The 21,314-nt window shown below is 49.9% G+C and overlaps 9 protein-coding genes across 9 annotated transcripts; 5 read left to right on the top strand and 4 right to left on the bottom strand.

Annotated features, from left to right (window-relative positions):
* Window positions 1–22: 22 nt before the first annotated feature.
* N7508_002566 (uncharacterized protein) lies at window positions 23–777 on the bottom strand (the record flags this gene model as incomplete). The annotated part of the gene is made up of 2 exons (XM_058460632.1): window positions 23–332; window positions 572–777. The coding sequence occupies 2 exons, from the start codon at window positions 775–777 to the stop codon at window positions 23–25; spliced, it is 516 nt and encodes a 171-aa protein (XP_058324164.1).
* Window positions 778–1,674: 897 nt separating this feature from the next.
* On the bottom strand, window positions 1,675–2,025 carry N7508_002567 (uncharacterized protein; the record flags this gene model as incomplete). Its single annotated transcript, XM_058460633.1, has 2 exons — window positions 1,675–1,857; window positions 1,933–2,025. The coding sequence occupies 2 exons, from the start codon at window positions 2,023–2,025 to the stop codon at window positions 1,675–1,677; spliced, it is 276 nt and encodes a 91-aa protein (XP_058324165.1).
* Window positions 2,026–2,653: 628 nt separating this feature from the next.
* On the bottom strand, window positions 2,654–4,570 carry N7508_002568 (uncharacterized protein; the record flags this gene model as incomplete). Its single annotated transcript, XM_058460634.1, has 1 exon — window positions 2,654–4,570. One exon carries the CDS (start codon window positions 4,568–4,570, stop codon window positions 2,654–2,656), a length of 1,917 nt encoding a protein of 638 aa, XP_058324166.1.
* A 1,223-nt stretch (window positions 4,571–5,793) lies between these two features.
* On the top strand, window positions 5,794–8,093 carry N7508_002569 (glycogen [starch] synthase; the record flags this gene model as incomplete). Its single annotated transcript, XM_058460635.1, has 4 exons — window positions 5,794–6,249; window positions 6,307–7,669; window positions 7,719–7,914; window positions 7,967–8,093. 4 exons carry the CDS (start codon window positions 5,794–5,796, stop codon window positions 8,091–8,093), a joined length of 2,142 nt encoding a protein of 713 aa, XP_058324167.1.
* An 861-nt stretch (window positions 8,094–8,954) lies between these two features.
* N7508_002570 (NMT1/THI5 family protein) lies at window positions 8,955–10,129 on the top strand (the record flags this gene model as incomplete). The annotated part of the gene is made up of 3 exons (XM_058460636.1): window positions 8,955–8,989; window positions 9,086–9,257; window positions 9,308–10,129. The coding sequence occupies 3 exons, from the start codon at window positions 8,955–8,957 to the stop codon at window positions 10,127–10,129; spliced, it is 1,029 nt and encodes a 342-aa protein (XP_058324168.1).
* A 2,011-nt stretch (window positions 10,130–12,140) lies between these two features.
* On the top strand, window positions 12,141–12,583 carry N7508_002571 (CVNH domain-containing protein; the record flags this gene model as incomplete). The annotated part of the gene is made up of 2 exons (XM_058460637.1): window positions 12,141–12,327; window positions 12,396–12,583. 2 exons carry the CDS (start codon window positions 12,141–12,143, stop codon window positions 12,581–12,583), a joined length of 375 nt encoding a protein of 124 aa, XP_058324169.1.
* A 1,484-nt stretch (window positions 12,584–14,067) lies between these two features.
* On the top strand, window positions 14,068–15,210 carry N7508_002572 (ribokinase; the record flags this gene model as incomplete). Its single annotated transcript, XM_058460638.1, has 1 exon — window positions 14,068–15,210. One exon carries the CDS (start codon window positions 14,068–14,070, stop codon window positions 15,208–15,210), a length of 1,143 nt encoding a protein of 380 aa, XP_058324170.1.
* A 1,211-nt stretch (window positions 15,211–16,421) lies between these two features.
* N7508_002573 (uncharacterized protein) lies at window positions 16,422–17,446 on the top strand (the record flags this gene model as incomplete). Its single annotated transcript, XM_058460639.1, has 2 exons — window positions 16,422–16,518; window positions 16,572–17,446. 2 exons carry the CDS (start codon window positions 16,422–16,424, stop codon window positions 17,444–17,446), a joined length of 972 nt encoding a protein of 323 aa, XP_058324171.1.
* A 441-nt stretch (window positions 17,447–17,887) lies between these two features.
* On the bottom strand, window positions 17,888–19,995 carry N7508_002574 (transcription factor TFIIIC subunit TFC1; the record flags this gene model as incomplete). Its single annotated transcript, XM_058460640.1, has 5 exons — window positions 17,888–19,148; window positions 19,200–19,308; window positions 19,358–19,435; window positions 19,485–19,794; window positions 19,855–19,995. 5 exons carry the CDS (start codon window positions 19,993–19,995, stop codon window positions 17,888–17,890), a joined length of 1,899 nt encoding a protein of 632 aa, XP_058324172.1.
* Between the last annotated feature and the right edge of the window lie 1,319 nt (window positions 19,996–21,314).

The following is a 21,314-nucleotide window of genomic DNA, read 5'->3' on the forward strand; positions in this document are numbered from 1 at the left end:
CGAATTTGAGATCTTCCAGAAGTTAAGAGTAAGGGCTGCCCCGGTTGACGGCTTCAGCGAGGTCCTTGTGGATATCGTCCACTACTACCTGGCGGGCAGACTTGATAGCAAAAAGCTCGACCAGATTGGGCTTGTTTGTCCGAAATGGGAAGTTGACGGACGGCTTCCTCTCGTTCCGACGCGACTCCTTGCGGTTTCCTTTCCAAACAACTGCCGCAACTCCGCAGCCGCCCCTGAGGGAGGAGACTGCCCAGATCAAGAGGCGCTTGGTGATCTGGGAGGGAAGAGAGAGATACTTGATCTTTGTCACAATCTCTGTGCTCTCCTGTTCGCTTTTGAAGGGGAAAGTGGCACCGCAGGCTCATTGTCGAGCATCCCCAGGTGGTCACCTAACCTTTGTTAGTGGAGCTCTGCTGTCATGGGCCAATTCACATACATCCATCTGCATGAAAAATTGATGAGATGAGGTTCCAGATGTCACGCATGCCGCTGTTCTGGAATGGTTTCTCCAGAGTACAATGAATTGACCGGCATCTCTCCAGCTGCTGTGTGAGCGAGCATTCTAGCTCACGCCTGACCCAGGTGCTTTGCCTCCCCTGTGTAGTCCGTGTAGTGATGGAAATGTATGTGGACATCGTTGTCCAGGTGTTGTTCGAAAAGACGAGCAATTTCACGAAGCTGATCAAGACCCTCTGGGTCGTTGACGTTACGCTTGGTTTCGGAAATGCGCTGGATAGCAGTAGGATCGGCAGTGAAGCTGAAGACCTCCTTCTCCATCTTATATTCAAGGGAAAGCGTGCGCCGCTTCCAGAAGTCGGGGTAAAACTTGCCTCGGTGGAAGGCTTCGGTGAAGGCTTTATGGACTGGAACCAGTTTAGGCTCGGGTTGCCTCAAGGTCCAGGCTGTATGTTATATAATGGTTGTTGAGACTCATGGTCTCTATAATTGTATTACTTGTTAGATTTCCTCGATAAGTATAGTTAGGGAATAGCAAAGGATAACTCACTAAAGACTCGGTGGGGTGTTTGCTATATAGAGAGAGAGAGGAGTTGTCGGAAAGAGGAGAGGCAATCTATAGAGAGGATTTGTGTAACGAAATACAGCAAACTCAATAAGAGGTAAGCCAAAGTGTGAGGTGAAGGGTAAGACAAAAAAAGAAGGTGAGATAAATAGTAAGACAAAGAGTAAAGTAGAAAGTGAAGTACTCAGGTGGAGAGTTGGAGAGAAAGAAAACCCTCGTAGCTGTCTGATCCTACTGTATAGAAATTAGTTTACACTTGGGTGATATTTTGGCTAGGCAACTTGCTTATATTCATTCCGTAGGGTAATTACTCATAAAATACATCATTAGATAGTCTCTCCACAAAACCAAACTTCAGAGCGATCACAAAGTTTTGATGTATCGTCCTCGATCTATTCCAGCCTCTATTTTCTATTTTATTTTCACCAATACCAAAGTTGTCGACAATCTCTACGACACAAAACCAAGCTACAAGGAGCCCAAAATGAAGTATAAATCGTATATCATTGACATTCATATATGCAACAGCGGTCATCAAGACCTAGCCATCCACAAAACTCCAAACACAAACAGCAGTTTAAGAATACTATTTATACAGGAGACCCAGCTCCATCAGAACATGACAAAGCATCAATTATTTAAAGCCAGTTCCCCTATTGACCGGGGAGGGCACCGAAACCCTTCTTCTCGCCAGTGGACTTGGGCTCGTGACCGCCCTTGCCGCTGCCGGAGGTGTTCTCGTAGCCGCCGCTGGGCTGGCTGGGGAAGACGTCACGGCCGGAACCTGTCTCCTCAGGCATGGGGGCGGTCTTGTGGGCGCGGCTGAGGTCGGCAGACTGGGATTTGTTTGTTAGAATGGATTCTCGATGATGGAATCGGGTGTATTATTGGAATTATTGGAAGGAACATACCTCGTTGCCAACGCCGTGGGCCTTGTTGGGACCGTTCTCGATGGGGTTGTCGCTCTGGGGCAGACCGTTGTCGTACTCAGCGCCGCGAACCATGTTGATTGATTTTTGAGAGTTGAAAAAGAAGAATTGATTGAGTGAGTGTAGAGGATTGTAGTTAGAGAGAAGATGGAGTGAGTGAGGTTGCATCTACTTATACTTCGTCGATGCTATTCTTGGCAGAGGCTTAGCGTGACCGCATCATGAAATCATAGTGGAGAGCCATGACTTCATGTCGTTGGAACATCGCGATCTTGTACTTGTTGCCTTGGAACTGGGTCTTTGGAATACGAAAGACAACATTGGAATTAAATTTGATTAATATTGGAAGATACTAGAAATTGTGTGGGTTAGGAAATTGGTCATGCTCGAAATCCGTAGAGTTGCGCAACTCATCAGCGCAAAATGAAAACCAGCCTTCTATGCCATTGGAAAAGAAAGAGTAAATCCTCCAAATAGAATATAGATATCCGTTCCTTTAAACATAGTTTCGTGACTTTGCGGGTTTCTGTATTCTAGCCATCCGATGAAGATACCGGGAAACAGCAAGGGTATCCAAACAAGGGTCCAAATCTTGCGCTGCGGGGTTGGCCGATGGAACCGGGATCAGTTCTCCAACATCTGCATGAGAAGCGTCAGGACGCCTCGGCCTGCGAGCCCTTGCAGCTAAACCGGCGCCGATAACCTAATCGCACGTTGGTGCTTGTTCAAAGTCATTGATAGGACGAGCTTCCCGCCTGCGCCACTGTGTGTGATAGTGAGGCTCAAGAGCCCAGACTAGGTTTTCGGGATGGATGTCATTTACAAGGGGCGATTCAGGTACGCCCGGTGCAAGCCTTAGCGGTACGACGCGTTCTGGGGAGTTTTGAACTACATGCGTTTGTGGTCCAGTCAGATGCGTGATTGACTGAGCTGTATTCTCTGACTTTGCGATGGCAATCCTCTGTTGTAGGGTTTGTTGGGGCGCCTGGCGTCTGTTCAACGACAGGTTGCGAGCTGAGGCATCTGGCATATTGCGCCACAGTGCCCTCGTTGAGTTGGCTGGAAAAGTTGTCTCTTCAGAACGCCTGGTGTTATCCGACCATTCTGGTGCATAGATTTGAGGTACCTGACCTCTTGGATGGTGCTCTGTACGGTCTCCTCGGTTGGATACCGGACGGTTGGTCTGCTGTGGGGGATTGGTCCTGGTTGCAGAAGTAGACAACGGTGGAGGAGGGACTGGTTTGCGTGTCAGTTGCTTCTTAAAATCAGGAATAGAGGGTCTGTCCGGAAGTGCGCCGTTTCGCATTTTGTCTAGGACATCCCGTGGGTTACTTACTCCTCGCAGTTTCCGAATTGAGCTTGCAGTGCAAGGAACTTGAGGGGACCGAGTAGACGATTTGATGTCGTCCAATGACGAGCTTCCTGTTTTTTTCTTCACGCGTGCTCGGAATGACTTCGGGTCATATCCAGCCTGGTGGATTTTCAAAGGCGGAGGCACCACGTCTTCGAGGTTCTCATCATTGACAGGAACTGTCGAGATAATCTGGTCATGTCTGTCGTTCAAGAAGGGAGCATGTGAGGGAAGCTGCCCTTTCATAGCAATAATGTTTGTCGCTGTAGGAAAAAGAATGGGTGAGCTTAAACGGGGAGACTTCTCAGTTTGGGTAGAGCGGTCTGCCATAGGAATGGTAATACCACAATGCTTGCACTCCACATGAGATGGAGACGAGAGCCTAGGTGTTCCGAAAGGCTTGTTTGCCGGGAGAATAGCGGAAGTGGTCGTCGAAATTGGGATCTTGGTTGCTTGGAGATATTTGTCCTTTGAGCGATAGAAGCGTGAGTGGTTAGGCTTGTCCTGCTGCTCAATTACCGTAGGAGTAGCGGAACGGGGATTTGAACGTGAAGCTGTCTCATCATGGCCCGACACATTAGCCAAGGGCTTGATTTCCTGGCGTTTCTCTGCTGTGTATGTTTTGGGGGGTACTTCTAAATATCCTACCATTGTAGAAGCAGTGTACGAAGTATTCGGCCGTACGTTCTGCTTGGAAGAAATGGAAGAAGGAGGTGTACTTGGGGTGCGTATGATAGACACGTGGGATGTGTTTGGCGATGAACCAGGCCAGTCGTTGCAGTATACATCGAGGTGAGTAGAAGCGGGAGTCATAGAGTAAATGTCCACACAGCGTGCTCGCACTGGCGTGAATTCAGCGACAACAGCTACCCCAAAAAGATCATCTTCACTGGGATCCAATGGGCATGGCTTCGTCCCGCTGAGTACACGGGAGACATCGGACTTCTCGTATTGTCCGGCCTCCAGGCCATCAATATCTGAAGACACAGGAACATAAATATCCTCCTGAGCATCATTGTGGTCAACACGGCTCTTAGGCACAAGCCTGCGAAACCACTTAGCCTTTGTCCTCGGGCCGTTACGTATCTTGTAAGCAGCTTCGGCTTCGCGAATCCTTCTATTTCTCTGCCGGCGAATCTTATATCGGTGGTAAGGACGCCGTACGCAGGGGAAAAAGAAGGCGCCATAGACCAGGACCAAACGGTCTAGTCGATCATTGGACAGCCTTCGTCCGTCAGCGGATTTTTTCCATGGATCAGAGCTTTGCATAGTACTGGGGTTAATTTGAAGCTAATTTTGCAGATGTCTGAATGCTTATGCAATAAAGGGTTTGCGAGGGTTCACACCCTTAAAAGGCACCCGTCTTTATACAGCGGGGAGGCTTTAAGACTCCGGGGGCAGGAGTTCCAACAAAATGTCTTCAAACAAAACAATTTGTCCACGACAATGGAGTGGATGGACCAAGAAGCGGCATGAAATGCCTTAGTGATCGATCAATAATCTTTATGTGTATGAGTCAACCGCAAGGTCATCTTGAGGTGATTTGCGGGCATGAAAGAGAAGTAGATTTTCTCTCATCCAATCAATGGAGACCTAGGGTATATACCGTTGCAAAGGCCGAGAGGTGAATATACTTAACCGGCTCATAGTCCCTGCCTCATGAGGTCGCCAGGGGTCCCGCACGGAGTTCACGGAGACGATTGAGACGATTGAGCTCATTCAGTTCGTGATGAGACATGCCAAGACGGTCTACAAATTCGGGTGCATCGCCTTGTATGCTCTTGCAGTTTCATGCATGTCTCCCTGTAGAGTAGAGAGCGGCCAAGTCCCGTGGACCAGTGGAGCTTGCCATTGTCAGCCTATGATGTCATTGAGCTTCCCCGGATCAAAGCAATTGGAATGTAATCTGTAGATCTGGAGGCAAAACAAATCCAAGTACATGCAAATGCCAATCATGTCAAGCTAATTGAAGAAGTAGCAAAAGTGAAGTAGAGGAGAGTGGACACGGGATGAGAAGCGGCCCGATCACACTCTACGCCGTACCCGGGATAGTCCAGACGTTACATTCAGGTCCAGGTCAGGTCCAAGTACTTTGGAGAAATCTCTGTTTCCTCTTGTCGCCTCTTCTCACCTTTTTTTACACCTCAACAATTCCACAGATTGACCGGGGGCTATATTAGGGAGCGTCATTCCCTTCTGAGGGGGACACAGCAGCTATCAGTCCGGAGAACAACTCGACGCTACACCATTCGGGTTCTTTTTCATTCTGTCAGTGTCTGTCAGTGTCTAGCATTGCATCTCCAGCTTTGTCTTAACCCTCGTCTACACCTTGATCTCTCGATCTCTTGACCACCCCAGACCCCGAGCTCTCCCCCGGAACTCCACTTTCTCCGCACAGACCGAGTCGCAGCTCTTCCAAGGTTCAGAGACCTTCCCCCCCCCCTCTGCAGGTTTTTTCTCTTTTTCTCTCATTTTTCTTCATATTATACACTATGGAGGAGAACGGAGAGCCCATCAAGCGCGATGTGCGCAACCACATGCTGTTCGAGGTGGCCACCGAAGTGGCCAACCGTGTGGGCGGGATCTACTCGGTCCTAAAGTCCAAAGCTCCCGTTACTACGGCGGAATACGGCGAGCGTTACACCTTGATCGGCCCCCTCAACAAGGCTTCGGCCGCCGTCGAGGTGGAAGAGCTCACCCCGGCCAACCCGGCCATGCGGGAGACCATCCAGTCCATGAAGGAGCGCGGAATCGAGATGGTCTACGGTCGCTGGCTCATTGAGGGTGCTCCTCGGGTGCTCCTCATTAACACCGGTACCGGTTACAGGTGGTTGGACGAGTGGAAGGGTGATCTTTGGACCAACTCTGCTATCCCGTCCCCCGCCGCCGATAACGAGACTAATGAGGCCATCGTTTTTGGTTATTTGGTTGCTTGGTTCTTGGGAGAGGTACGTAATGCTCTAACCCAGCGCAAGGCGAGAAACTGACCATGTTCCCCACTTTAGTACATTGCCCATGATCGTCGCCGCGCCGTGGTCGCTCATTTCCATGAATGGTTGGCTGGTGTGGCGCTGCCACTGACGAAGAAGCGGCACATGGACCTTACCACCATCTTCACCACTCACGCCACACTGTTGGGTCGCTATCTTTGTGCTGGCTCGGTTGACTTCTACAACAATCTCCAGTACTTTGATGTGGATGCGGAGGCAGGGAAGCGGGGAATCTACCACCGCTACTGTATTGAGCGTGCAGCCACTCACAGCTGTGATGTCTTCACAACCGTCTCGCACATTACCGCATTCGAGAGTGAGCATCTGCTGAAGCGCAAGCCTGACGGTGTGTTGCCCAATGGCCTCAATGTCAAGAAGTTCTCTGCTATGCACGAGTTCCAGAACCTGCACTCGCAGGCCAAGGAGAAGATCAATGATTTTGTTCGGGGTCACTTCTATGGCCACAATGACTTTGATCTCGACAACACTCTTTACCTCTTCACCGCTGGTCGGTATGAGTTCCGTAATAAGGGTGTCGATATGTTCATTGAGGGCCTGGCTCGTCTGAACCACCGCCTGAAAGCTGCCGGGTCGACCATGACCGTGGTCGCATTCATTATTATGCCAGCCCAGACCTCCTCGTTAACAGTGGAGTCCCTCAAGGGACAGGCCGTTGTCAAGTCTCTGCGCGACACCATCGAGAACATTGAACAAGGCATCGGCAAGCGCATGTACGAGCGCTGTCTTTCCTGGAAGGAAGGCGACAACATGCCCGATGAGAAGGACCTGATCACCAGTCAGGATCGCGTCATGCTCCGTCGCCGTCTGTTCGCCATGAAGCGCCATGGCCTGCCCCCGATTGTCACCCACAACATGCACAATGACCACGAGGATCCTATCCTGAACCAGCTCCGCCGCGTCCAGCTGTTCAACCAAGCCTCCGACCGGGTCAAGATTGTCTTCCACCCCGAATTCCTGAACTCGGCCAACCCTGTGCTCCCTCTGGACTATGATGATTTTGTCCGCGGAACCCACCTGGGTGTCTTTCCTTCCTACTATGAGCCCTGGGGATACACCCCCGCCGAGTGTACCGTCATGGGTGTCCCCAGTATCACCACTAACCTCTCTGGCTTTGGTTGTTACATGGAGGAATTGATTGAGAACTCCTCCGACTACGGCATCTATATTGTGGACCGTCGTTCCAAGGGAGTGGATGACTCCGTCAACCAGCTGACCGAGTTCATGTTCAACTTCACTGAGAAGAGTCGTCGTCAGCGTATCAACCAGCGTAACCGAACAGAGCGTCTGAGTGACCTGCTTGACTGGAAACGCATGGGCTTGGAATACGTCAAGGCTCGCCAGCTGGCCCTGAGAAGAGGTATGGACCCTGCCCGTATTGACTGGAGCTATGACTAACTGGAGAACAGCTTACCCGTCCTCCTTCGAGGGCCAAGAGGAGTACTTCGACATCATTGGAGGAACTGACCAGAAGATCTCCCGCCCGCTTTCTGTTCCGGGATCTCCCCGGGATCGCTCCGGAATGATGACCCCCGGTGACTTTGCTTCCCTACAGGAGGGCCACGAAGGCCTGAGCACCGAGGACTACATTGCCTGGAAGCTTCCGTGAGTTCTTCCATCCCGTTCACTTGCTTATTAATACTTATACATTGGGTAGTGAGGAGGAAGAGCCTGAGGAGCACTTCCCACTTACATTGCGAACTCGCAAGACCGCGGACCGCCCCCAGTCCCCGTTGGACAGCATATCCATCAACGGCCACCAGCCCAGCGAAAGTCCGAAATAGGAGAGCAATAGCCGTATAACCGAAGGGTCCGTACATGTACTTTGTACTGCAACTCATTCCTCTTGGCCGGGCACCCCTCACCTGACGTCATTTGTACTTGTTTAATTACTGTGATCTTTCTATGCATTTGAAGCCAATGTTACTAAACAGTGAAACTAAAGTCATGATCACGTAGCCAGTAGATTATATATAGATTATAGACGAAGTTATAGAGTTGTAGAGTTATGGGGACAGAGTGAAGCTATGAAGGACCGGAGTGTATAGCTCCGGATCGGAACTGCGGAGCTCACATAGAGTTCATCGGTGAGCCCTTTTCGACTATTTCAACCCCTCCTCTGCCCCTCCTCTTCTTTCTCTTTCAACTATTCACTTTACTTCACTTCAACTATAACGTTTACCTTCGGTACGACTCCCAATGGAGCCGCGCACGTCCACCCTGCGGGGTTGCAGGACATTGTCCTCGCTAAGATGATGAGATGGGTCAAGGTATTTGTTCGTATAACAGTCGATGCACACGCATGACAGGTGTTCGGTTCAGCTGGTTGGGAACCCTATCGGGCATTCTCCGACCAGCTGGCTGTTCTGAGATTATACTGTCAAAACTTGATCTAGACAATACTAGCGAAAGGACATGCGTGACTTTGATTGTTTCCCCTTGTGTTTTTGTACTTGGTTCTGTTCACTTTTGCTTCTAGGTTCATTTTATCCAGTTATCTCATTGCCCAGGTCTCGCTTCTCGATCGAGGACGTCGGCATGAGCATGAGATGGATATGGCCTGATGTGGAGTGGATAGCACCGGGTGCTTTCTCTCTTGGCATACTGACTCAATTGAAGTATAACAGTTTGATCTATCTGCCATCATGTCTACCGACAAGATCACTTTCTTGACCAACTGGTATGCTGGCAGTCCTAGTGCTTTTATTTGTCCCCTGTCATTCAATGGCATTGGTCGATCTATGTAGTTCAGCTGGCTAAGTGTTTGTTTCTTCAGGCACGCAACCCCGTACCACGCCCCCCTCTACCTCGCACAGGCCAGAGGCTACTTCAAGGATGAAGGCCTCAAGGTGGCTTTGCTCGAACCCAACGACCCCTCCGATGTGACCGAGATCATCGGTAGCGGCAAGGTCGACATGGGCTTCAAGGCCATGATCCACACTCTGGCGGTTCGTTCTCTCTTGAATTCGTCCCAAAGATCATCGCTGACTCCCTCCAGGCCAAGGCTCGTGACTTCCCTGTCACTTCTATCGGCTCCCTGCTCGATGAGCCCTTCACCGGAGTCGTGTATCTCAAGTCCAGCGGTATCACCGAGGACTTCCGCTCGCTGAAGGGCAAGCGAATTGGCTACGTTGGCGAGTTCGGAAAAATTCAGATCGATGAACTCACCAAGTACTACGGCATGACCACAGACGACTACACAGCCGTCCGCTGCGGCATGAACGTCACCAAGGCCATCATCCAAGGCGACATCGACGCCGGCATCGGTCTCGAGAACGTCCAGATGGTCGAGCTGGAAGAGTGGCTCGCCGAGCAGAACCGTCCCCGCGACGACGTGCAGATGCTCCGCATCGACCAGCTCGCCGAGCTCGGCTGCTGCTGCTTCTGCTCAATCCTTTACATCGCCAATGACAAGTTCATTGCCGAGAACCCGGAGAAGATTCAGAAGTTCATGCGTGCCGTCAAGCGCGGCACGGACGCTGTTCTTGCGGACCCGGCTACGGCCTACAAAGAATACATTGATGTCAAGCCTATTATGGCCACTCCTGTCAACCGCAAGATCTTTGAGCGCTCGTTCGCTTACTTCTCGCGTGATCTGAAGAACGTTGCTCGTGACTGGAACAAGGTCACCAACTATGGCAAGCGTCTTGGAATTCTTAACGATGACTTCGTCTCCAACTACACCAACGAGTACCTTTCCTGGGATCTTGATGCCGACTCTAATGATCCTACTGGCGACCAGAAGCGTATGGCTACCCTTCAGAAGGAGGTTGCCGCTGGTGGTGGTTATAAGCGTCTCGAGGTTTCGGCCTCTGCTTAGGTTACTTTCTTGTTGGATTGTCCCATACTAGGCTCCGCTCGTTAGCCTGGAATGCTCAATGAATGAAATTAAACTTTGCACTCTATTTACTTCCTCTGTCGTGTGGGTTGTAGACTCGCCACATTAGTAGACTTATATCCAAAGATCCACAGCGTGATTCCGGAGCTCGAAGCATCGGGATGCTAGCTGAGCAGTCAGTTCTGATGACGTTATTATCGTGCTCTCATAACCGTGGTAGGCGAACTCTTCGTCCATGGTTGATAGTGTGTCATCACATGGTGACTTGCCCGGGGCAATGTATTGGCCCCACCTTCTTAATCGGGAGTAGCCCATATCAAATTGTTAAGCACCTCACTTTCAAAGTCTATCTCCAGCTAGTCTAGTTGGCTCAACGCTCATTACATCCTAGACTCTGGGTCCTATATGCGGGCGTTTAATCCCGGTAGCTGGTGGTATTACTTTTTGTTTTTTGGCGGCCTCTTTATACATCCCCTCCTTCAATCTTTGTTCTTGTAAGTTTGTTTGTAAGCTTGCTTTTGTTTATCCTTATCCTTTATCTGCTGTCCTGCTACAATACAAAGCCTTGTTATGTTTTTCTATCGCTTCTTCAATATGCATGCTCTTCAAAGACCGTCAAATTAGGTATATGAACTCCCACTTGCAAATTGTCGAAGCAGGTTCTTATATCATATGCACGTTCCCCAGTACAAGTATATCGCTTCTTGCATGGTTCCTCTCTAGGTTTGTCTCTCTTCTTGCGGCTGGTTTTTTAACCTAGGATCATATTGCTTATGAGAAGCCCCAGAGGTACCAAGCTCCTGAGGCTAACGCATGTTAGGCAAATTATAAAGAGCCTGCTCCAAAATTCCTACACCGGTACGCAAGTCAGAAGATTGTGCGGAGCAGACACCTGGCCCTCGATATCAAAATCACTCTTTCTGGTTGATCGTCGACAGACAGCAACATACAACATCTCAAATGGTACGGTAGAGGAGATTTACAGACGGGTCTACGGTTCCATGCACGAAGTCAGAGAGAAATATAATTGGCTTCCTGCATGGGACCCGTAGCAATCTGTGGCTGCAAAGATACTAACATGAAGATACCCTTAGACATTTCCATAACTAACTCATTCATATCTCTTGCGTGTCTGCCTTGAAAGCTACATACCTACGTAACTCACTCAATGCCAAGGACATGTCAATACCAGCGGTCATAAGGCTAGCCCTGTTCAGCCACACGCGCCAAAGCCAGTGGCTGTCAACAATCCCATACCCACAATCCTTGCTGCCAAGAACTGACAACATGAGGCTGCATCCCCGAACATCCTTGGCGTGCCACCAGCCTCGGTCGACTGCAGTGCTCCCACTAGGCACCAGCATTTCACAATTCTTTCAACGTCAAATGGTCATTTGCAACATGGGTCCTGTGGCTGTTCCCCAACTTCAGCCTTTCATGCCACAGAGTCATGCATGCTTGGCTTGCATACACAGTGCAACATCACAAGATGCCATTCACGATCCTGTGGCTGGTTCTACGGCCAAACACACCATGCGCCACGATAATGACGCCTTCTATCAAAGACACGTTGTGCTCCTTTGCTTTGAATGTCTGGGCAAGATGTTAATGTGGGTATTCACGCTGGGTCTGGTCCACTCATTGTGAGCTGTACTGCATATTGCCATCCTGACACTCTCCACTCCCTATCCACTCCCCTACATACTGGACCAAAGATGTCTCTTTTGTCTTGCACATATCCCCCCATCGGTAGAGTATCCCCGCACCTCCAATGCCTGTACGCCCGAGAAATGCCCCGCCTGTCCCAGCTGCAATGGCATCGTTGGATAGTGCCGCTGGCAAATGATTCCAGGCCAAGTGTTGGACAAGAACCGGGGGGCTGCTGCACGATCGTGAGCCTATGGTCGGTTCTGGGTCGGCGCGTATTGTATCCTGTCTGAATGGGGTATATAAAGAGGGTTTGTGTCCCCATTTTCATCTCCTCTCCAGTTCTATGATCCAGAGTCTTTACACTTTACTTTGCAATCTTCTCTCCGATATCAACAATATGAGTTTCCACGAATCTGCCACTGACATCGAGCTTGAGGATGGTCATATCCTCAAGGCTACCCTGCGTAACGAGGATGGTGATGAGCAAGAGTCTACTCTGGACTTGAACGGTATCATTGGGAACGATAATGGTGAGTAGCCATCTGCTTCGGTCCCGTCTCGTTCTTAGGCTGTGACAAGTATTGACGCCTCGTGCTAGGCCAATTCTACTGGGAGGGCGAGAACTTCCACGAAAGTGCCTCCGATGTCAGCTTCGATCGTGAAGGAGACGACGAGCTTCCTATTCTTCGGGCGGTTTTGGGTAACATGGATGGAGAGGGTCAGGATGCGGACATCAACCTGGCCGAGCGTATCACCAACATCAACGGCGAATTGGTCTTCCAATAGGTGGATGATAGCCTGAACCTACTCCTCATGTCCTGTCAATAGAAAGTATCAGAATACAATGATATCATGCAAATGAAACGGAAAGTTCACGTCACGTACACCTGCGGCCTGAGCTATGTACCTGCCTGTAGATCCCGCATCAACCGTGGTACATTCATTTAGACTTGATTGGCTAATAACCCTAGTTGAATTATAGTTTTCGATGTCAACTACATATATATGTTCCTTGGTTTTTATTTCTTGTCAAAGACCAGCTACTCAACTTGTCCCGACGCGATTGTAGCTGCCATTTGGCCGCATTAAGGGCTTGAAAGCGAACATTCATACCTCATTGGGAGCATGTTTAGTAGCCTTACGTAAAAGAGGACAGGAAGTCAAACATGTCTCTATTCTGTCTGAGCCCATATCACTCTAACAATAGCGGATTTCATGGATACTCTTGGTGATTCTGCCACCCGTGGACAATTCACAACCCGGTTTACTCGCTATAATAAGACCTAGGTAGTAGCGCCTATGCTGTGGTGGGCTAAAGGTGTGGTTTGCAACAGTCTAGGTCTAGTTGTCGTTGCGCTTCTTTCTTGTATTTTGCGCGCCATCTTAACGAGACTGATTCCAAGTCCCTGCAAAATGGATCAGTGGGTATCATTGATATTGTAAGTACATGAAATCAGTAGCACAAGCCTTTGAATGCTGCCTGTTGCACTGATTCAGGCTGTTATATATTTCGTAGGCCCTGGGAATGTCTTCAACCAGCGTGGGCACCTATCAATAGAAAACATCCCCCCCCAATAGACGAGGTTCGTCATCGAGAAGCTGAAAGTATATATATATATATAGCATAGCTGTGGGTAGTATTGAGAGGGATAAAAAGATAGGCCAAGTGCCCATGAAGCACAAAGAAAGCGTGATAGGTTCGTAGCTTAAATAATATGCCTTTGGAGGCTTAGGGGGAACAAAATCAGTCAGTCTTTGCTACGTGAACGTTCTGTCTGGGTACAGAGTACTGACAAGTGGTACGCTTGCCACCTGCAATATCTGAGTTCCGAAGGAGTGTTTCTAGAAAATTGCTTAGGTGCCTGATGTGCGTGAGTCCTATACATCCAGCTGTCACATGACCCAATATCAACCGAAAAGTAGTCTTGTGCCCTTGGATAAAGATGTTTTTTGGGAGAAAGGGGTTCCTCTGTATGAGCTCTTTAGCTAGTTTTTTTTCTATTCCCAAATGATCCTAGACTTTCGAAGTACAGTACCTCTGTACAGTAATTAACCTTACTAGACTGTACTTCTTGAGGTAAGTGGGCCTGCCCCACAATGTACCCGACGTCATTCCAATCTTCACTCCAGCGAACAACTTCAAACGTCTCTACCTCGAGCCCCATTTACAATTGAGCATATTGTGATCCTTACGACCAAGCTCATCCTTCTCTCCTCCACTTCGAGTCGAACAGCGCCCACCAATACCTTCCCACGAGCACAACACAACCATGGCACCCCTCATCCGAGTAATCGGCTCCCTCAACGCCGACATGGTCTCCGTGACCCCACGCTTCCCAACCCCAGGCGAAACAATAACCTCTTCGTCTTATTTCACAAGTGCAGGCGGCAAAGGCGCCAACCAAGCGGTTGCCTGCGGCCGCATGTCCAGAGCCAAACCAACAGGCCCCGCACCCTCCACCAGCGATGTCCAAGTCGAGATGATGGGCGCAGTCGGCGCACTAGACGGTCACTTCTCTGCACTGCTCAAGCCAACACTCGAAAGGTCCGGTGTTGACCCATCCAGAGTTAAGATTGTTGAGAACGCTTACACCGGTGTTGCGGTTATCATTGTTGATTCGTCGGCTGGCGGCGAGAACCGCATTGTCTTTTCACCTGGTGCAAACTATGAGGGTATGCAACCTACACCGGAAGTACTGGGTATGGCACTTGTGGCACCTGTACCGGATGTGATTGTCATGCAGGGTGAGATTCCTGTTGATACCACTGTTGGGACATTACGGGAGATTGCCGCATTCAAGGCTAAGAACCGTGCTGCTGGGAAGCGCGGCATCGAGTGCGGTCCTGATGTTATGCTTAACCCGGCTCCTGCGCCTCCGGGTGGCTTGCCTGAGGATGTTTATGCTGCTGTGGATCATTTGATCTTGAATGAGACCGAGGCAGAGCTCATGACACCGCCTTTGGAGCAATTGCTCCGTGTCGTTCCTGATGCTGAGGGTCTCGATGGCAAGGAGATGGTTGCGCGGTACTTCCACAAGCTCGGCGTTACCTATGTGCTTATCACGCTAGGGGCTAAGGGTGTCTGGTACAGTGCCACGGATGGTGGGTCTTCAGGGCCTAGTGACGGTGTGCAGCGCTTCACGAATGAGATCCCTGCGGCGCCTGTGTCTCGGGTATTGGATACCACTGCTGCCGGGGACACCTTTGCTGGAGGGTACGCTGTCAAGGTGGCGCGGTGGCGCGAGCAGCGTCGTGGGGCCGGCAAAGCCGGGCAGGACCTGGCCGATGACGAGAAAGCATACCGGTATAAGACGGTGATGGACGAGGCAATGCGGCTGGCTGCGCGGGCCTCGGCTCGAGCGGTGGAACGTCAAGGTGCCATGGATAGCATTCCGTTTGAGGATGAGATCTGATGTCATGGGCGAATGTACATTATATCAAGATAGACTAGATCAACCGTTGTACACCCAGTGGAACAATGCCGATGCCGATGCAAGAACACGTCTACGGCGGAAAGGATAGGCTCACCATCCTTCATTTCCAGGAATGCAACAAGGATAAATGTACGAGGGGGAATATCCAGCCTTTATCCAGCCCACGAGGGGGTGAAGGCATATAGGTGCATACCTTCCCTATTAATAGCCCATTCTCCACGAACCGACCTTTCAAGGGATGGATGCCCTATGAAACGCCTTCAACAATCCCCAGCCTGACACGCGAGACATCTCCAGACACATTCATCTCCAGCTATGTCTCTCTATGTCGACACCTACGTCTCACAGACCGCAAGATGTTCCAGCTCCACCATTACCTCAAATCTCCACGGCCCCTCGTGCATTGCATGCATGGGTTTCATCACGGCTTGAGTCGTAATTAGTGGCAGCCAATGGAGACTGATGCGCTGGCAAACTTTCAGTCACTTCATCTTTTAGCGCTCTTCGTCACGTCGCGAGACTTCGTGTCGCGTGGAGGTATTGGATACTTACGCGGATAGTACTGACGGGGCGGGATGCCGAGTATCGGGTACTTCAGACGCGTTCAAGGGATGGACGCGACTTACAAGACTGGTTTTGCTTGAGATGGGTTTATGAGTTAAATATCATTAATTGACAGTAACAGAATAATTAGAGGACTCATGAAATAAAGAACTATAGACCTGGGGGAAGGAATAAAGCGCGTATCTTCATACATTCCGCGAAGAATTGCATTGTAACCGCCACACCTGAACTTGGCATCTCCGAATACCTTACATACTTACTTGACGCGACGCGCTGATGCTATGCAGGCTTCAGAATAGTCCTTGAAATAGTCCCTCCGCCCTCCATTTGTGATCCCTCATTATAATTCTCCTTGCCTCCCCTCTAACCTAAACCTGCAAGTCTCAAGTATAACTACAGCCTCGTCCTCCCATCCAAGACATTCGATCATAGTGCGGTGTACTGGACTCTAGATCCCTTCCTTTCTTTATTAACTGTGATCCGACCATATACAATCATTCGATTTCCTACTATATCAACTATCGATCAATTACACTATCCAATACCTTGGCCTGTCACTCTGTCAGCTAGCGTGAACCCCACTTGACCAAAACAAACCCGATCTCTCTCTCTCTCTCTCTTTCACCATGGCCACTCTCACCATGACTCCCACACGCCAGCCCTTGGGCTGCATCGATACTATGCGTCCTCTGATGTCAAAGTTGAACCGTCAAAGCAATGCTGGTAAGTTCGAACCAGGATTATATGTTCCTGGGATCATCTAACCAGAACCACAGGTCCCAAGTCTATGAAACCCAACACCATCTTCGTCGACTCGGAGAATATCGATCCCTCTAAACTCTCCACAAAGCGCAAGCGCACCTGCGACGACGAAGAACCCAAAGCTTCCAAGCCTAAGACCTCCCGCATGGCTCTTTCCATCGTCTCCCCACGTCTCTCAACTCCCTTGAGAACCTCGCAGTCAATCTCAACCCCAAAGTCTGCCCCGATTCTCAAGCCTGCTGGTCGCTCCCCTCCCCCAAAGTCCAGCAAGCCCGGTCGTCGCTCTGCTATCTCCAAGCCCCGTTCTGAATCATCCGGCAAGCGCGCTGTCGCGCGTCCTTTCTCGCTCGCTTCCGCTCTCCAGACTTCGTCTTCTCCCAAGCCAGCACCTAAGACTCCTACCTCTTGGTTCTTTGATATTCATGTCGACTCGGAGCAGGACGAGATGACCAACCTTATGCAGCACTCTACTACTGTTCTCGATATCAGCGATGACGAGGGCAAGACTGTTCCCAATGATAGCCGTGGAAAGGAGAACATCCCTCCTGCCGAGCTTGGAATTGAGCTCCCCAGTGCTCTTATCACTACCGCTGCTACTGCCGCCCCTGCTCCCCGTAAGGAATTGAAGATGGATGAGGACCGCGCCCCGCTTGGCGAGCTCAATGCTGCCGACTTCTATGCCGAGGACTGCAATGCCTTTTCTTATGTCGTGGTCCACGAGGAGCCTGTTGAGTTCAAGAAACCCTCTTCGCCTCTTGCTCAGAATCAGGAAGCTCTCATCTCTACTTCCATCGCTTCGGTCTTGGAAGCTGTGACTGCCAAGTCTGAGGCTGAATCCCACAGCGCTGATAGCTCAGCCTCAGATGAAAATACTGCTCCCTCTTCCTGATGAGCTCTCCTCAAAACCACTCGCATATGCATCTGGATTCGGTGTCTCGTGTCTTTGGCCTGGTTGGCCCCAATACCAATTTGTTTGTTTGGCGTTTATACGTGGCCGTTATCTTTGTTTTGGATGGTGTCCATTGTTTGGTCTGTTGTCTTTCTTTGCTTCATGCTTATTACGAATCATGTACCCTTTGCTGCACTATTGTGTCCACGGGCTAACCTTCATTTACTATCCCCGTCTAATTAATGAGTTCCCGTCTTGTCATGTCTGATGTTACGCTGATGCTTATGCTGATGATTATGTTAACGTTTATGTTTTATGATGTACACAGTGGTCTGCGTCCGCTATGCCTTCCGAGCAAATGATAATGAGTTTATTGCAATGAGTATTCTCTGTCTCCATCTCGGCTATGCGCTTAGGATAAAGTAAGTCTGTAAATTTAGATCAATCACTGCCATCTTCATCCGAGTTATCACTGTCATCTTCATCCTGGTCCGCATCCCTCGCTTCGGCGGCTGCAGCAACCTGCTCAGCCAGCATCTCCCGCCGCTCAATCTCTTCCTCCTCGCCTTCACTGGGCTCATCAATCTGCTCTTCAGCATAAGGTTCAGGCTCAGGCTCCTCGAACGCAACCTCCTTGCCCTTCCTCCCTCTTCCAGCCCTCCCAGCCCTACCTTTCCCTTTACCCTTTTCAACACCCTCACCCTTCTCTTTCTCTTTCCCCTTCCCCCTACCCTTCCCCCTCCCAACACCCCTATTCCCAGGCAATCTCGTCCAAAGTGGCGACCCCCGAATAGCAGACCGAACCTCAGTAGCAAGCTGCATCTCCCGACTACTAGGCTCCCCATCAACAGTAAACTTCTCAAAATCAGCCTCCGACCTCGCAAAATCCGGCAACGCCAACACCTTCTCAAACTCCTCATCGTCAGCCTCCCTCCCTTCCATCAACGCCTGGATCTTATGTCGCATCACAGTCTTCACCTTCCCCAGCGTCCCATTCCCAAACCATCCATCAGCAACAATCTCACACTCCCCCCGTAAGAACCCTTCCACCTCTTCAGCCGGATACAAAGCCCGTCGCAACTGCTCATCCTGAATCTCGGCTATCATCCAGATCTTCCCGTCCGCCGAGAAGGGTAATTTCCCAGTGAAGATGTGCGTGCTCGACGAGCCATCTTCTGAACTGGTATTTTGTCCACTGGCTGATAGCTGCGCATTGTGCAGGTCATATGGTCTGGGTAGGTTATGTCTTCGACCACTTGCGCCATCACGCGCTAGTTCTGCTTCTCTTGCAAGGAGTCTGAACATGAATGTTTGGTAGTGGCGGTACTCCGGGGAGGTGCGTGGGTCGATGCCTAGTTTTATAATTGCGTCGCGCCAAGGTCCGGAGCGGAAGATGTAGCCAACGTACGGAACGGCGTGGCGGAGGTTTGTGCGGTCTTCGTCTGTTGTTAAGTTGTTGCGGAGGCCGCGGCGGGTCCAGGCTGGTTGGGTTTCGTAGAGGGCGCGCAGTTTGGAGATTGTGCTTCTCATGCTGTTGTCTAGGGTTTCGATTGGGGGGAGGTCTGGTCGTGGTTCTGTTGGGACTTTTTCTGCGTCGTAGGGGATTAGGTAGGTTAGAACTTTGTGCACTTGTTGTGTGTTCACTGTCGTTATTTCTCCGGATTGGCCGATTGACTGTCTGACTGTTGGGTTTTGGCGGTAGCTTTGGGTTGTCAGTTTGCGTTGGTAGGTTTGGAGTGGATTGGAGACTTACATGTAATGGAAAGGCACATCGCCATGGCTGAAGGATGGTGGTGGAATGATATCTGCGTTAGTGGTGGCCCCTTTGCCCATGTCCAGCTCGAACTGTTTCATTTTCTCGACTGAGTTGTGTTAGATAAGACCCGCTGGACACTTGTCGACGGCACTCACAGTCAAATGGAAGAATTTGGTTCCGGAACCGGTTGGTGAATGAGCTTGCTGTAGTCGAGTAGACAAAGTCCGGCATTCCTAGTACGGGGTTAGTAAGATATCGACAAAAGATGCCATGAAATCCAACCTCGAAAGACATGAGTGCGCTGTATCTTCCCAACTGGTTCAATATGATATGCAGACGGGTTATTACGCAAGCTGCGCATCAGATCCTTAGCTGACCGTCGTGGCCGCGTCTCGGTATCTTCAGACTCTGGTGCGTCCGTAAAAGGCCCATCCGAGCCCTTCTTGCGCTTCCGTCCCGTCCGCTTGGGAACGGTCACCTTGAGCAGGACATTGTTTGATGCACTGCTGGTCGACTGGACAGGCCGGGCCATGGCATCATCCGGTCGAAGAACCAGATTTGCCGGTGTATCTGGCTTGGCTGGGTTCAGGAACTGTAGCATGTCAGTATAGATGTTCTTGGTTGGTCATTTCATTGAGTTTCTTCTTCTCACTGTTTTGATCCCTGTGTCGCCATTTAAAGTATCGATCGCCTTGTCGACATTGCGCACTACGGCAGGGTGTTCGACACTGACGAGGAGGCGGGATGGGACTGGGTAGATTGGGGCTGTTCTCAGAACTTGTTGGCCATCCATGTTGAGCCAGCTCTCTTTATATGTTAAGCAGACGATTTCTTGGACTGTTTTGAGGTGCCTCCACGCTCAATTATCGTTGGTTGCGTGTGGCTGATCGGCTCGGGGGAAGAGTGCAAACGCGTTCAAACGCAACACTGCCACGTTCGTTAGGGTTTGGCCTCGGCAATCTTCTATCTGTAGAGCTTGTGTATGCTACACTGTTTTCCACGCGTAAGTCATGTATAGGACTCTCACATCAAAGAAAGGTTCCGAGTCTATATTCCACAAGCGGTTAGGCCGAATGGCATATATATGATGACTCATCAAATGGCGCCAAATCTTCAGCTGATTGGTTGGATTGGCTCTTGACATGAATGTCTCTATATCATGCTCCCATTTGATTTCTTCTATTGTGTGATATTTTCAACTGACTTTAGATGATGAGACTGTGAAACCACACCAGCTTGATCACATACGACGCAAAGTCCGACTTGGTTTCAGCCTCACGCGCACCAAGCGATCCTCATATGACCATGACATAGATTATATATTCGGTGCTTTTTAAGACTAGCCGCGCTTTTTTTGATGTGAGATAATTATCTGAGCAAAACATAATAAGTTTCAGTGTCATCGTTTTGCTGTACTTATGTTGGGAGTTGAATGTCTGCTCTAAGTTATATATATAGGCTTAGGAAGCCAGTCCAGTTCCAATTGGATGTTTTTGGGGACGAATAGAACGAATAGAAAGGAAAAGACCATTCTCTCACGGATAAATATCCAGGCTGTCATATTTTCCAGAATATATCATATGAAGTCACAGAAAACCAAGAATTTCACCTGCTAGCAACCCACAATATATTTCCCTACTTGGACAGTCTGAAACAAAAAGGCCAACCCAGCCCAATCCAGCTATAAAATCCCACCCGCGTGATAGATCCAAAGCAGAATCGTGCATGCAAGCCACAAATTACTTGGATACCATATAAGCCACTACAGCACAAGATGCTATCCATAGAGTGGGGTTGGAGCACAGACCTCGAGTTCCGGCAATTCCAGCAAGACTTGACGCTCATGAAGATATCAATACATACTCATAGATACTGTCAAAACCTCAGCTTGTCTATAGTTGCCAGTGACGTCGTCGGTACCTGAGAATCGAAATCGCCCCTGCGGTCACGTGCCATGACATAAGCAAACTTGAAACAAGCGGCAAAAAGCATACAAAGTCGTATAGGGGAGAGGGAGAGACGCTATGGCTGTCGAGTAGTAATTAGAACCTCAGGATCAATCCAGAGGTCCATTTCACATAGAAATGTAGAAGAAAGAATACTTGGTGGTTC

This window comes from Penicillium antarcticum (genome assembly GCF_028974205.1).
Source record: "Penicillium antarcticum strain IBT 31339 chromosome Unknown utg000002l_segment0_segment0, whole genome shotgun sequence".
NCBI lineage: Eukaryota > Fungi > Ascomycota > Eurotiomycetes > Eurotiales > Aspergillaceae > Penicillium > Penicillium antarcticum.